The sequence below is a fragment of the Ursus maritimus genome, unplaced genomic scaffold, assembly GCF_017311325.1.
Source record: "Ursus maritimus isolate PB19 unplaced genomic scaffold, ASM1731132v1 scaffold_7, whole genome shotgun sequence".
Taxonomy (NCBI): domain Eukaryota; kingdom Metazoa; phylum Chordata; class Mammalia; order Carnivora; family Ursidae; genus Ursus; species Ursus maritimus.
This window is the reverse complement of record NW_024426885.1, coordinates 39,850,520-39,866,786: the sequence shown is the minus strand read 5'-3', so window position 1 is coordinate 39,866,786 and position 16,267 is coordinate 39,850,520. Positions and strand designations below refer to the sequence as shown.

The following is a 16,267-nucleotide window of genomic DNA, read 5'->3' as shown; positions in this document are numbered from 1 at the left end:
GGTCCTGCCCAGGTTGTGCTTTGCCAAGTCTGGGTCACCTGCCATGGCTCTTCTCTGGGCCCAGTGATAGGGGGTGTGGTCCTTTGGTGTATAAGCTCCACCGTACTAACTGGGGGGCAGATATGTACCTTTTCTCTCTAGGCTCGGAATCCCCCAAAGGAGCCATTGGCCACATCGTTCCTACCGAGAAGACCATCCTGGCCGTGGAGAAGAACAAGGTGCTGCTGCCTCCTCTCTGGAATAGGACCTTCAGCTGGGGCTTTGACGACTTCAGCTGCTGCCTGGGGAACTATGGCTCCGACAAGGTGGGTGGGCATGGGGCGCAGGGCCGGGCTTTGGGGTGCAGGGCAGGCGCAGGGCCTTGGCCACCATCTGTGGGGGCAGAGGTGGTTCGAAGATGGGCCAGCCCAAAGCAGGTACAGCTGCCCACACCCTACTGCCCCCACGTGGCTGTGCCCCCTGCCTGGGAGGGAGAGTGTTTGTACAGCTGGGCTCAGGGCCCTCGTGGGCCAAGCCTCCAACTCGTGTTCCAAGGAGCGGAGCTTACAAGTTCTCAGTGCACGCTGTCCAGTCTCTGCCACCAGCTGGTCACTCGGCTGCATGGAGGCCACTCAGACTCTCACTTAGCCTGGGTGGGAAGTCAGGTTCCTCTGGCCCCGGTCATGGCTGAGAGTCAGAGGACAGCCCCCGAGCATTCAGCCGGTGCCAGAAGCCAACCATCTGCTGACCCTTCCTCCACCCTTGACTCCGGCCCTCCAGTGACCTCCCTTCTTGCTGTGGCCCTGGCAGCCTCCCAGGCTCCTTGCTTAGCCCCACTCCCCTCCCACCCTAATTCCCACCACTGATCACATGGCATGAACTCCCCACCCACCAAGTTCTCTCTCCCCACACCCAGCCTGCCCTACCACTTCATGAGGAAACCGGAAACCAGTCCCAGATGTCAGCCCCTCCTGAAAGCTGTTTCTGACTTCCTCAGGCTGTCGTTGGCCTCCTGGGGCTCACTGTGCTTCCGAGGGATTTTCACAAAGTCCCCATGACTGCCTGCTCGCTTGTCTCTCCCCTCTCCCTAGAGTATGAGCTCCCTGGCGACAGACTTGCACTGCCTGGATTTTGTCACCAGAGCCAGCCTCCCGAACAAGTGACATGTCCCCCAGTTCCCATGGCACACAGGCAGGCCAGCAGTCTCCAGACCTGCCTCTGTCCCTCTGTCACCCTGTCCCGACTCCCAGCCCTGTGCTGGCCGGGGCACCCGTGCTCATCCCACTTGTCTCCTCTAGATTCTAATGACGTTCGAGAACCTGGCTGCCTGGGGCCGCTGTCTGTGTACCGTGTGCCCAGCCCCCACAATGATCATCACCTCCGGGGACAGCGCTGTGGTGTGTGTGTGGGAGCTCAGCATAGCCAAAGGCCGCCCAAGAAGCCTGCACCTCAAGCAGGTATGGAGCCTCAGGTGGGGACGGCGCCTGGGGCGGGTGCGGGGCCCGAGCGCGGTCTCCCAAGCGCCAAACGCCCTGCCTCCCTCAGCAGCAGAGAACACGTGAGGCACTGGGGCAGCACACGGCTGCCATTAGAGGGCCACGGTTTCAGGGCCACGGTGGATTTGACAAGCCCACAGGGCGGGGGCCTCGGTGGGAGACGCCGCTTGCACCGCAGAGCCAGTGAAACCAGTTTCCTTGCGCTAAAGAACGTTTTCGACCATGTGCTGGGGACACTTTTATGCCGACAGCCTCATCTTACCTTCTCAACAGCCCTGTCAAATAGGTACGATTATCATCTTTACTGGAGAAAAAACCAGTTGCGAGGAAGAGACTCGCTCTAGAGGCAGAAATGGAGAGGCTGTTTCAGAGCAGAAGTGGTTGTGCAGGAGTCGAGCGAAAGCAGGGGACAGCGGACTCATTCTGGTCCTGCCGCAGGAACCGCCGCTGCCCTGATACCAAGCAGAGTGTCCTTACAGCTTACTTAAGACTCTGTACATTCATTTCACTCTTGTAAAGCAGGCACTGCCACTCCCATGTTCGCAGGAGGAGACCGAAGCTCAGGAAAAGCGAGTTTGCCTTTTAATCTAGGTCGATCTAACTCGAAACCCCTGCTTCCTGCCTGTGCACCCTTGAACTTGCCTGAGAGTACCACTAGGTAGCCTCAGCTCTAAAGTGCCACTTATTTTTACATCTGTTTTGTAGTTGGCCATATAGACCCAAGATAACGAAAACGCAAATGAATCCTGCAAAACTCACGATGGGCCAGATTTCCTAAACTGAACATGTTTCACGGGAACCGATCCTGGGTTTCCCTGGATGCTCTTCAAGCTACCCCCAGCGCGTGGGCAGTACGCGGTGGGCTCTCAGTGAACCTCGAGTGAGGTGAAGGAAAGAATCGATCAGTGCTGAGGGGGCTGATGAATCCTGGGGAGCAGGGCGCCTTGCCTTTTCACGTGTTCACGTCATTCTGGGTTTCCCTGCTCCCTTCCACGAACTGCGGTCAGGGGGCTGGGTTCTTATTCCAGGCCTGAGTGAAGGGACCGTGCTTTACTCTGTGACATGTCCCCCTCTCCCAGGCCCCACTCTGGGGACAGCCGCAGACCCAGCCTGACTGCGGAGCTGGCCAGCCATGGGGAGTCAGGGAAGCGGCCTCCCCCGGCTGCTCCAAGGTCCCTTTTAGAAATGAAGATGAACTGTAAAAGCCCCGGTATTGACAGCATAAAAATGTCCTTCATCATCCTCTCCTAGCTATAAATCAAGAGGAAAAGGGAGGGGGAATCCCACAAGCTCTTTTTTCCTAGGCAAAATAAAATACTTTCGCATTTACCGATAGTGGCTGACATGGCCTTGGGGATCCCCCAGACCACCAGCTGCTCAGTGAGGGCATCTGTCCCCGACTGGTTGACAAAATCATCATTAGTTTCATAAGCAGTTTTTTTTTAAGTGTTTTATTTTTTAAAGATATTACAACATTAAAGACAAATTTCAAATTCACTTCAAAGTTGAACAATTCTCTCTAATCCCTATAAAAGTTTTCATTGTTGCATGCTGCCATCCCCAGATATACATATTTATACCATTCTGATCATTGTGTAGTTATGTTTATTCTATTTTCGCCCAGCCTATCAAATCGTTTCTGCTTTTCCACAGTCTCTATAATTTACATTTCAATTGTTCCATATTATTCCATTTCCATAAAATTACATTTCAATTGTTTTGTTATGTCAGTGCGCCACAGTTTAATAAACCATTTCTTCTAAAACTAGACAATTACGTTACTTCCAAATTTTAACTATTTTAAATAGTGCTGCAGAAGACAACTTATACAGATTGCTGTTTGCTTCTGATTAATTGTTTCCTTAAAATAAATTTCCAGAAGTAGAATTACCAAGCAGGGACATAATGCTTTATCTACAGTGGCTCCGTAGCTTTACGGCCCCGACGAGTCAGTGCGCCCAAGTCGCCAGGGGTGGCCAGCGGGAGCGCTTATTTCCAGAGGCTTCTAGTTTATTTTTTGCTACTTTAGTTAGGTATGATGACATCATGAAGTTATTTTGATCGCCCGGGCAAACAGGTCCTGCACTAGTCCCCTCCCCTCCGCCCCTTTATTCTGGTTTCACTTCCTGTGGTCTCCGTTACCTGCGGTCACCCGCGACCCAGAAGCAGATGCTTCTCCTTCTGACTCCTTATCAGAAGGTCAGTAGTAGAGAGACACCGCGTCACGGTGCCTATGCCATTCCCCTTGTGTCATCTCATCAACTCACATCATCACCGGAAGGGTGAGTACGGTGTCCAAGAAGATATTTTGAGAGGGAAAGGTCACATTCACATAACTTTTGTTATAGTATATTATTATAACTATTCTGTTTTGTTATTAGTTATTGCTATTAATCTATTACTGTGCCTAATTCGTAAGGTAAATTTTGTCATAGTTACGTATGTATAGGAGAAAAAACACAGTAGACACAGGGGTCGGTACTTTCTGCCATTTCAGGCACCTGCTGAGGTCTTGGAGCGTGTCCCCCATGGAGAAGGGGGGACTACCGCATTCTGAGAAAACAAGAGGCAGTAGAGAACACATTGAAATCGGGTGTCCTCCTTCGCTGATTCCCCCAGCCTTTCCCGACGGGGCGGGCTAAGTGCTCACGGTGCCGCGGGCTTGGGTCCATTAATGGGCAGCACACGTGTAGGCACTTGGGCTCAGAGCTTCGCCTTCTGAATCCCCAGCCCTGACTGCAGGGTCCCCTGGTTTACACACTGTGGAGTCGCCATGTCCCCTGCGGTCAGAACTTAGACATCAGAGCTCTGGTCAAAGCCTCTTTTTTTCTCTTCCTTTAGACAGTTTCCGGTTTCCTAAGATGACCCAAAGCATCTTCTGTGGGTCACATCCAGAACCTTGCCAGCACCGTCTGGTTGGTGCCACATTAGGGTCTGTTAGAAATAAACAGGAATCCCTGGCCGAACTTCTAATTGCTGGGACCAGGCAAAGTGACACCTTTGAAAAATGCTGCTCAGCCTCCTTGACCCAAATGAGGGAGCCGTCATCTGCCTGAGGGTGGAGGTTTGCCACGAGCTAAGCCAGGGTGGTCACGATTGAGAAGGCCACCTCCGCACTTCTCTGGCTGACTCCAAAGGACGGCAGCACATGCGCACACGGGAGCCCTCAGATCATGCTTACCTGGCAGCTTCTGGGACAGTTGTGATGGAAACCACACTGTTGCCCACAGCAGTGGGCCTGGGGGTGTCAGGCCACCGCAGCCCCTCTGGCACGCGTCCCCGGGGAGCAAGGCCTCTGGCCCTATCTGGATACGTGGGCATCTGTGAACCAGGCCAGACCCAGCACAGGCCAACCTGAGGGCCAAGACCAAGGCCCTGAGTCACCTGCTGCCATGTGGCCAGACAGGCTATGAACCCAGACCCATCGTACGTGAAAAGTCGCTTCTTTTGTAACTGTGACCTGACCTCCCTGCCTTCTTCCCATTTTAGTGGGCAGATGCATACTTGTTTCCGAGGCTCCCTTGGTGTAATGCTCAAACCTGAGCATGCCCAGAAATTTCCTGGAAGACTTGTGAAAACCCATGTTTTGGGGCCCAACCCCAGAGTTTCTGATTCAGTAGGTCTTCGATAGGTCCCAGGAATTTGTGTTTCTAACATGTTCTCGGACAATGCTCACGCACCTGGTTGTAACGGCGCACTTTGCAAATCAGGAGGCTGACATGTGACCAGCCGCAAGACAGTGCGGGGGGCACACGGCAAGAGGGCGCTGCTGGCCTCTTTCGGTTATCGTAAATGGACTGCAGACCCACTCAGGCCGGGCCTCAACTCCCAGAAATGGATGGAACTGAGAGGCCAGCATGGACACACACGCACACACACACACACACACACACACGTGTACACATACCACAGACTTTGGAATCACAGACTTACCCTGAATCTCTGTTTCCTCCTCTGGGCCCAACAGTGAAAGAGAGGGCAGGATTTCTCCCCAGGTAGCTGGATGGAGGGTCCCTTTCCTCACCTGTGGGTCTGCCTCTTGTCTCCAGGCCTTGTATGGACACACCCAGGCTGTCACATGCCTGGCAGCATCAGTCGCCTTCAGCCTCCTGGTGAGTGGCTCCCAAGACTGTACCTGCATCCTGTGGGACCTGGACCACCTCACCCACGTGGCCCGCCTGCCTGCCCACCGAGAGGCCATCTCTGCTCTCGCCATCAGTGACGTCTCGGTAAGGCCCTGCCTTCTCCATGTCTGGGAGCCCGCCTGGCAGCACGGTGCAGTGCCCCGAGAGAAAACCCAGGGGCAGAGAGAGGCTGACCACGCAAGAATGTGGAGGGGCTCCCGAATGTGCGGACTGTTCTTTACCAGGCAGAGCGGAGCCATCAACGTGTGCAGCATCTGGGTCTAGATTTTGGTTTTTTCCTTTTTTATTTTTCTCCCTCAGGGTGGTGGGGGTGGTGGGAAGTGTCTGTTCTGGCACAGGCATGGAGTTGGCTTTGGTAAGAGCTCTGCTGGGCTTGACTGACTGATTGAGCTCACTGACCAAATCATCGTTAACTCAGCAGGTGCTTCTGGTCTCCATGGCAGGAAGTGCTTCTGCTTGTCCCTCCATGCTGGCTACCATAGATGAGCCTATCAGGAACATGTGTATGTTTGAGAAAGACAGAGACAGAGAGAAGAGAGAGAGTTAGAGAAATAGATATCTAAATCTCAGTGTGGAGTTTCTCCCAGGCTGGAATCCCCATCGTAGGGCACAGGGTTCCCTGAGGATTCAAAGCCTCTGCAACTGCTCGCAGAAAGCCCCAGGAGGTCCAGCGCATGGACAGAATGGGCAAAGGGATAATAGAAGGAGGGGGAGATGCTCAAGAAGGCTCCTGGTACCAACTTTAGTCCAAAGTGGTCTCCAGGTAGGCCTGAATCGAGGATGACTGTTACATGGGCAGATAGAGGATGGATGGATGGATGGATGGATGGATGGATGGATGGATGATAGGTGGATAGATGGGTAGGTGGATGGATGGGAAGATTGAAGGATAAATAGGTGGATGGCGATAGGTGGATGGATGGATGGATGGGATGGAGGATGACTGTTACATGGGCAGATAGAGGATGGATGGATGGATGGATGGATGGATGGATGGATGGATGATAGGTGGATAGATGGGTAGGTGGATGGATGGGAAGATTGAAGGATAAATAGGTGGATGGCAGATAGGTGGATGGATGGATGGATGGATGGATGGATGGATGAATGGATGGATGGATGGATGGTTGGATGGATGGATGGATGGATGGATGATAGGTGGATAAATGGGTAGGTGGATGGATGGGAAGATTGAAGGATAAATAGGTGGATGGCGATAGGTGGATGGATGGATGGATGAATAGGTATGTGGGTGGTTGGAAATTTGGGTGAATTAGTGGGTAGATAGGTAGATGGACAGATAGAGAGTGGATGGGTGGATGAATAGATGAATGGATGGTGGGTGAATGAATGAACTGGGGGATATATTGGGAAAGGAACCAAGCCCTGATCTGAGAGAGCATAAAACCCATAAAGAATAATGTCCTCAGTCCTCAGAGAAGACTTACATCAGGACAACAACTTGTTGACTTCAACTTGTCCTGAAACCAGTTGTGCTCACCAATTGAGTGCCTGCTGGGCCCAGTGCTGGGTACTGGGCAGAGATGTATCAAACATGGTCCTTGGCCTCAAGCAGACTCTATACTGAACAGTTCAGGAAAAGACATGATGGAGCCCAGTCTAGAAGGCTACGGAAGGGCACTGAGTTCCCCACATCCCTTTTGTGGTTAGGGCAAGACTCAAAGGCATGGCTCCAGCTGGTTTTATGAGACCTCAGTGACAGTGACCACTACACCATTGGCTATAATATAGACAAGGACGTGAGAAGAAAACTCTGGACATAAACATTACAGGAGATTCAATGGGGACATTTTTCCTCAGAAATTCCCTTCAGAGGGACGTTGTCCAATTTTATGAGCCATATACAATCATTCAGACCTCTCCTTGCCCTCCATCAGGTGATATCCAGATTTTCTTGGGTTTAGGGCTGGCCAGCCAGGTATCGGTCCCATGTCCAGAGCCAGGGGCAGTCTCCAAGCTGGATCTTCTATGCCAGTCAGTATATGGTCAGGGAGAGGGCTGTGGAAGGACCCCAGTGGGTGAGCCAGTCAGCTTGTGTCAGGGAAAGCAGTATCCAAACACATGGTTGCAATAGGAAAATAGCCAGGAATTTGCTGTGTATGAAAACACAAGAGACCTATGAGTCATCTGGGAAGAAGCGGGTGTCTTAGAAGGTCTTGGATTACCTGGTTAGTCTTCAGAAGATAGCAGGGTAAGGGTGCATGGGTGTAAACTCTGGCTGAGCAATGGCAGATGGGCAGGCAGTGACCTCAGCAAGGGGAGTAAAGCCGGCTCTCGCTGCTGCAGGGCACCATTGTCTCCTGTGCGGGAGCCCACTTATCTCTATGGAATGTCAACGGACAGCCCCTGGCCAGCATCACCACGGCCTGGGGCCCTGAAGGAGCCATAACCTGCTGCTGCGCGATGGAGGGGCCAGCATGGGACACAAACCATGTCATCATCACTGGGAGTCAAGACGGCATGGTTCGGGTAGGTGTGTCTTGGGCAGAATGAAAGCATGGTACAAGAAAGTGTTTTTCTTTGTTTTGCTCACTTCCGCCAAGAGTCTAAATCTGTAGGCTGCATTTGAAACCAGGTGGCATGCCAGACCAGGTCTCCACAGCAAGGGAGGACAAAGGCAAGTCTCACACCAGGCAAAAAGTAAATAAATAAATACATACATAAAATTATATATATAGTTTTATACACACATACACTAACGTAATGAAATAAACACTTATTATCACAAGGTGTAAAACCCAAATGGTCAAATGCACAAGAACATACCCAGTTCTGAAAAGAAATATTTGGGCCATCCATTCACACACTTGCCCATCCATCCATCCACCCATCTGTCCGCCCACTAATCCAACCAGCTATTTATCTCTATACTTATTCATCCATCCATCCATCCATCCTTCCATCCATCCATCCATCCATCCATTTATTTTTCCATCTGTCCATCCATTCATCCATCTACCCATCCATCTATTCATCCATCCACCAAATAATACAACTATCTACCTACCCAACTATTTATCTCTTTCCTCCCTTCCTTCCTTCCTTCCTTCCTTCCTTCCTTCCTTCCTTCCTGTCCTTCCTTCCTTCCTTCCTTCCTTCCTTCCTTCCTCCCTCCCTCCCTCCCTCCCTCCCTCCGCCCCTCCCTCCCTCCCTCCCTCCCTCCCTCCCTTCCTTCCTTCCTTCCTCCCTCCCTCCCTCCCTCCCTTCCTCCCTTCCTTCCCCTCCCTTCCTTTCCCCCTCCCTCCCTCCCTCCCTCCCTCCCTCCCTTCCTTCCTCCCTCCCTCCCTCCCTTCCTTCCTTCCTTCCTCCCTTCCTTCCTTCCTGTCCTTCCTCCCTCCCTCCCTCCCTCCCTCCCTTCCTTCCTTCCTCCCTTCCTCCCTCCCTCCCTCCCTCCCTTCCTTCCTTCCTTCCTTCCTTCCTATCCCTCTATCCAATGATCTGACCTTCCATATATCCATCCATTTACCCACGAATCCATCTACCCACCCACATATTTGTTCATCTACCCATGTATCCATCCCCCTAACTCTGGTTCTGTGCCAAATTCTTCATACGCGCCATAGGGGACACAGAAATTAATGGTAATAGGCCCTTACTCTCAAGATGCTCATATCCTAGACGACAAGACAAACAGAATACACGTATGCAGTGCATGCTATGACCATGCTATGACTTCCTCTGAGGAAGGCCATGGCGAGGGAAAGCATCAAGAAACCAGGAAGAGAAGGAAACAAACACTGAGGTGTGAGGATTAGCACAGGAAGAACAAGGTTATTTTTCTGAGACTGACAGGAGAGATGAAGGAATAAGTAAAGATAACTCAGAGGCTTACTCAAGAAACTGTCAATTGAATTCCACAGTTATGAAAGGAAATGTCAACTGAATGCCACGAGATATTAAAGAAAAGGCCCATTGAATTCTATAGATATTTATGAAAGCTTGCTGTGTGCCAGCATGGCTACGACTTAGCCTTGCCTTCCAGATGTCCAGGCCCCCAGTTTCAGAAGAAGCAGAAGATGTTACTTGCAGAATGAATATGTGGGGAGGGTCCACAGGGAGACTGGATTTATTTCTAACAGAGAGACACGAGCGGGGGTGGCAGTGTAGCTGAGTCCCGAGGAGGAGGAAAGGTCACAGCATACGGAGAGGCTGGGCAGGCCAAGGGGCCAGTGTGTGTGGATAAGAGACAAGACTGAGGAGGGCCCCTTAAGAAGCCCGATCTGCGGCTCTGAGGGGCACATGGTCTCTGCAGAGAGCAGGGCGTCCTGGGCTAGCCAGAACAGGAGGGGGGTCGGCGAGGCCTGGGTTTGGTGGGGTGTGGTCCACGCCCTGGGTCAGTCAGAGGAGCCCGGCCTGCCTGGGCAGCAGGTGCATTTCTTTCAAAGGCCCCCCACTGATGAGTGGGAGTCTCTCATACACTCAGCACTCATTTATCCGGGATGGTAACCGAGCTCCTGCGATGGCCCGGCGCTGTGCTAGGCCTGGTGTGGAGATCGGAGAAGCTTTAAGGGAAGGCTGGTCCTTGTCCTTTGGCTACGACACGTCCAGACTTAGCAAGTGAGAAGCTGTAGGTGGTCAGCCTGAGGACACTCCCAGGAGGGCTTGGGACCAAGAGCCAGACACAGAGGATGGGGAGGCCCGGCTGCTGAGTGAGGAGGGAGGCCTCCAGGGATGGCGGCAGTGGAATGTGCGGGCATTCGCTGAGTAAAATGACAATAAGCTAGCTGCTGAGTCTCACCCCACCGCTAAGAGGCGGAGGGCAGGGGCACTGCGGTCACAGGAGGGCAGAGCGAACCCATCCAAGCTGCGACTGTGCTGGGCCGAAGCCTCAGTAAGCTGTCCCAGAGAATCCATGAGTCCTGGAGGTGAAAGGGCACCATGCTCCCACCCCTTCCCTCAGAGTCACTTGGATGTGAGAGAATGGGTGGGCCCGAGGCTCCAGACGGGATCATCTCCCCAGCCATGGCCTTTTCTCTTTTCTGGACAGATTTGGAGGACTGAGGACATGAAGACGTCAGTTCCTGGGCTGGCAACACCAGAGGAGCCCTCGGCTCCCCCTCCAAGCCCTAGAGGTACCTGCCCTGCTGGGGGGGGGGGGCACCCTTGCCTTGCTCACTCTTTCCTCTCCTCTGCCCTCCAGAGCTCCATTCAGGCCTACAGAGCCCAGGGAAGGGGGACAGAGCACAGTTTATTGCAAGCCGTTAGTGGGATGTGAAGCATTATGGAGAAGTCCTGTTGCATCCTGGCCCCATCATGCTGGGACCAGTGAGCTCTGGGCTGCTCCTTGGACGTGCGAGCAGTGGTGATGGCGATTGTCAGGAGCTCCTGAGCTTCAGAAAGGGGAGGGAGGGACACGCCTTGCAGAACTTGGTTTGATGTTCTCCGTCTGCCTGGATGACTCTTCAATGCCAAACTTCTCAGCCTAGAACCTGGGTCCAAATACCTACTTGCTTAGACAGCCAGGCTATAGACAGCAGCAGGCAGGAGCCAGGGAGGGGCCTTGCCCTATGCCTGGGGAGAGGATGTGATTCCATAGTGTCCGAGCCTGCCCTCTGGATCCTGGCTCAACCCACCCAACCCCATGGCAAGCTCCTCAAAGTGGGTCTGGGGGTCCTCTGCATCAGCAGCGCCCAGGAGTCTTATTAAATATATAGATCTGGGTCCTGCTCTTACCTTCAACCCCAGCAAACAATTGGGGTTGTTAGAATTTCCATATCTAACAGGTGCCCAGGTAAGTGTGGTGTGCGCCAAAGTAAGAGAACAACTATTCCAGAATCCTCTTTGGGTTGTGGCAGATGGGACTGAAGTAGGAAAATCTGTTCTCTCTCCTTCCATCACGGCCGCTGGTACCACCACCAGCATGGCCACCATGACAGAACTCGGAGGGAGAGGGCTGACCAGGAGCGGCCTCCCTGGTGCACACTTGTCACACATTCTCTTATTTGTCACGGCAACCGTGCGAGGTAGATTTTACTATAACAGCCCTGTGAAGGAGAAGGAAATTGAAGCCCAGAGAGGCTTAGTAACTTGCCCAAAGGTGTGTGACTACTATAGTTCTCACTTCTGCCACCAGAGCAGACACAACCAACCTCAGACTACCTTCACACCCAGACTAACCTCAGCCACAGGTACTGCCACACGTCACCATCCACAGCGCCACCCCCAACCACAGGCACAGAGGTCACCATCAACACCATCGCCTCCTTCTCTTCCACCACAGCTGTCCCAGTGGCCCCCACCATTATCTCCTCCAATGCAGCAAACTTCCCTTCTCAGCTCTGTCTTCATTGAAGATTCTGGCCCAGAACCGAGACATCTTTCCTGGTGTCCACGAAGTGTGAATTCTCCTGTCATCATGAGTCCCTCTGGTTTGCTCTGCATGCCAGGACCCATGACCTTTCATGGGAGAGAATTTTCCAGAGTGCTGAGGGCTTCCTTCTGAAAAGAATAGCCATTTTCAGTTAGTTCCTTTCTAGAATGTATTCCACACCTCCTTGAGTCATTTAGTCATCCATTATGGTTCTTTCTTCACACAAACATACACAGACATTGGATCAGCCCTTGCTAGGTTGCAGGCTCTGCACGGGGAATCCCTTCTTCAAAATAAGCCATCCAGGAACACTTGTCAATAATCTGGGCTGACCCAGAGCAGTGACCTCACAAGGATCTACAACCACATTCACTTCACGGGTCCCAGTGTCTCGAGGGTCCTTTGGCACTACAAGGAATCAGCCCATCTCGGCAGAAAAAGAAAGATGTGCCGGGCTTATGCATTCTAAGAAACTGACAGCAGTTCTTTGGAGAGCAGGGCCCAGACTTCCTCCCCGCTGGCCACCCACGTGGAAGAGAGTTGGCATGGGATCCTTATTCTGCAGCCTGCCATGAACAAGTCTGTGGTACACCTGCCCGAGAGCGTGCCGGGGCAGGCTGGGCACCACTGCCCATTTCTGAAGCTATGGAGGTCCAGGGAGGAAAAGGTACATAAACACACGTCTGAACAAGAATGCTGGGCGGATGGAAAGACAGATGAACAGAGGGCACCTCAGAGACGTTCTACTTGTTCTGAAAGTGCCAGCGTATTCATGGATTTCTACTCAAGAACAACAGTTATGCTGAGATCGTGCTCTTTGGGAATGGGGTCCGGAGCAATGGGAGTGAGAGAAAAAGCAGGAGACAAGGCTCTAGACCTGGCTGGCCCCAACAGCTTCTCTGTCCCTCAGTTCGCCCACCCCGTCAGATGGCGATCATCCTAACGTGATAACAGAAAAATAATAGGGCATAGACAAGAGTCTACTCAACAAAAAAATGCAGCTCGTCCTTATAATTTTCACAGGCTTGTGAGAGCCTCCCCCCCTCATATACCGGCTGATGGCATTAGGGAGCTCACAAGATGGTTTCAGGCCGGCAAGGGCCCCCTTAGGCCCAGGTCCACATCCTTCCCCTGTCGTTTGTGCTGAGGGTGCCTGAGGCCACCCCTGTCAAATAGAATTAGGTGCCAGGGTCGTGATCACAGTTCAAGGGAGGATTCGGGTGAAATGACATGAGGGCACAGACACATTCATGAAAACCAGGCTGGGCCACAGGACGGAGCCAGCAAGCCCATATGCAGGCTTACACACCTAAGCCAGTGGAGGTCTTGCTGTTCTCAAAATATCGCTCAAAATGGTTTTGCTGGAAGGCGACAGTATTGGGCATGACTCATAGATATTTGCACACGTGTCCTATGGCGTGCATATCGCTGCATCCTGAGACGTCGTAAAGGGCAAGAGAGGAGATCTTTGAAGATATTAAGGATGCTGCATCCGTGTGCGGATGTAATCTAATTTCTGCCTGGAATTCATTAATTTGTCATTTGCAGCAAGGACCAACCCCGTTGAGCACAATTCATTTTAGGAATCACTGCGTAGATCTGGACTCAAACTGGTACATAAAAAGTGCTCGAGGAAGGCTTGTTGCTTGGACTTTTGCACAAACACAAAATGCACATGCATTTCCCAGTGCACAGGCCTGTGTGTGCACAGAAGAGGCCACCTCGGCACAGCTGGGACAGCGGCATCTTCCCACCCGGCCACCGAGGGACCTCGCGGGGATGTGCCCAGCTGATGTCCCTCCATCTCACCCCTCCATGCTGAAGGAATTACTGTCTGTCCCCAAATGCAGTCATTAAAATGAGTGAAGTAACAATCATTGAGTTATATTTTTTGAAAAAACGTTCTCAGCATTTAATTATTGGTTGTGGCGTGAGAGGATTTAGATAAGTTGATAATGCCGACTTTATGTAATTTATTTTTACTAGGCAATTACGGGCTGCATTACATCCTGGCAGCAAGGTATTGTGGGGCATCTTATTAAGCATAAAGCCAGTAAACACTGATGAACAATTTTGCTGAACTAGGCATGCAATTTAGAAAGCAATAATACACAAATCCAATTTGGTACACAATGGATACCGCAGCACGTCAGCACATGTAACTATCACAGCCTGCAAATTAAATTGGGACGGCCCTTTTTGCAACAGCACAGGCCAAGATTAAATATATTTCCCCCTCAATTTAACAAGTTGCTGACCACAAATATAAATACGTGTGTATGTGTTTGTGGCCCCGCGTGTGGACGCACACGTGCATGTGTGTGAGGCCACTCGGGGTTTCGAATGATTCTCCTGCACAATGCCCACAGGTCACAGGTGGGAGAAGAATCTTGCCCTGTGTCGAGAGCTGGATGTCAGCCTCGCTCTGACCGGGAAGCCCAGCAAGACCAGCCCTGCGGTGACAGCTCTGGCTGTGTCCAGGTAACCAAGGCCCGTGTTCTTCAGGCCACCAGCAGGGGGCGCCGGGGTTGCCCCTAGGAAAGTCCCCGTGGCTCTAGGCTCAGGTCTCATGGCCCTGGGAGGTGGCCTCACCGCTACAGTGACCTGGGAGGGCCCACAACGCACAAGAGGCCAACGAGGTGCCCCTGCAGGGCCCTAGGACATTTTTTTAACACACACATGTTCTTGCTCTCTCTCTCTCTCTCTCTCAAATATCCATGAATTCATGAAGAAATCTAGAAGGTAGAAGTATATGGCTTGGTAGTGTCATGCTGGAGAGGGACTTCCTTCCTGAGGCCCACTACCAATCAGGACATTTGGTGTGGTGATGATCCTTGGTTACCAAAAAAAACCCAGCCTTTTGAAAGCTCTAAGCCAGTGTAGAGTAGCCAAGTGTCAGGCACTACGCTGGATAGACACTGTTTAATTCTTCACAGTTACCCTGTGGCAGTAAGTGGTACTTACTCTCGTTAAGCCAAATACACTAGGAAGTGTAGCCTCAGGAGGCCACGGGCCTTTGAGACCTGTTTCCCTTCTTCCCTCACTGCCCTGGAGTGGGGGCTCAGGTTCCGTGGTGGTCGGAACCACACCATGTTCTAGAAACCACGCTGAAGTGAGGTGGGCGAGGCTGGGCCATGGACAAAGGGACGGAGAGTCCAGAGCCCTGACTCTTTGCAGGAAATCTTGCCATTTGTTTGGCTGGGGTTGGGCGGGGTGGCGGCTGTGTGTTCACAGGACAGCAGGCACACCTGGAGATGCTGGAGAGAAAAGTCTGGGCCTCACCCTGCTCCCTGGAGCCTGGACATCTTGGACTGTCCCCCTATACTCAGGAGGGAGACCACAATCCTCATAGTTCAAAAGTCCCCCTCCCCCCAGGTCAAAACATTCTCCAGTTCTCCCAGCCCCTCCCCCTGCCTCAGATGGAGGCCAGGTGCAGGCCCCACGGGGTCCTGGACTGAACCCCCCTCCCCCCTGTGTCGCGTTTCCTGAGGGCCAGCTGGGGTAAGTGGGACTCACAGGCTTGGTTCTAACAGTCCTGTTTATTCCTTCTCTTCCCAAGAAACCAGACCAAACTCCTGGTCGGCGATGAGAAGGGGAGAATATTCTGCTGGTCTGCGGAAGGGTAGGAAGAAAGAGACAGCGGAGGTCTGGCCGAGCAGCGTGCGTCCTGAGCGGCAGCGGCACCCCACGAATGCGGGCTGATGCAGTGCCTGGGGTGCAGAGGAGTGTCCCCCGAGGAAGGGACTGCTGGACCTCACAGCTGCACACGCTGAGCCACTGCATGGCCTGTGGGACTTCGGCCGTGGGCTGTCCAAGGACACGCTCTGTAAAAAGGAGAGCACCTGGGAGCCTGTGAGCAACGACCTAGAAACCGTGACTCGCTCACAAGCTTCCCACGAACTCACAAGACTCACCTTTCCAGAGGGCTTATTACATGGGAAAAAAATTGGGTCGCTTACTGGAAACTAATGGGAAATATTGGATTGTCTTTATTTTATTAAAACAACTGTTTTCCAGATGCCAGAGGGCTCGTGAGTATAAAATCACCACCCTTTTCCACTCAGGTGTTTGCCTCCCCTACCTAGAAAGCCAGGAAGGCCTCAGGGACGCACAGCCCACTCTCAGAGTGTTTCTCAGGCCCTCTTGTCTCCCTCCGTGGAACCGCCTCTCCTGCAGGCTTGTCTGCTGGACAGGGGCCCTGGGGGAGCAAGGGGCCACGCTCAGAAGGCTTACTTCCATGGCTGAGACACAGGATATGGACATGAGGCCACCCATGTCAGCCTGGGAAATGGGGGAGAGACACCCCGCCAAGGTAT

General features: G+C 52.5%; 1 protein-coding gene across 1 annotated transcript in view; it reads left to right on the top strand.

The window, feature by feature from the left end:
* Positions 1-15,969, top strand: part of WDFY4 (WDFY family member 4) — a 282,866-nt gene extending 266,897 nt beyond the window's left edge. Inside the window, exons 56-62 of the mRNA XM_040624184.1 lie at positions 121-305; positions 1,278-1,436; positions 5,525-5,704; positions 7,928-8,110; positions 10,629-10,713; positions 14,321-14,432; positions 15,511-15,969. Of these exons, the coding sequence (XP_040480118.1) occupies positions 121-305; positions 1,278-1,436; positions 5,525-5,704; positions 7,928-8,110; positions 10,629-10,713; positions 14,321-14,432; positions 15,511-15,577 (971 nt within the window). The 3' untranslated portion in view covers positions 15,578-15,969. The remainder of the gene's footprint in view (positions 1-120; positions 306-1,277; positions 1,437-5,524; positions 5,705-7,927; positions 8,111-10,628; positions 10,714-14,320; positions 14,433-15,510) is intronic.
* The last annotated feature ends 298 nt before the right edge of the window (positions 15,970-16,267 follow it).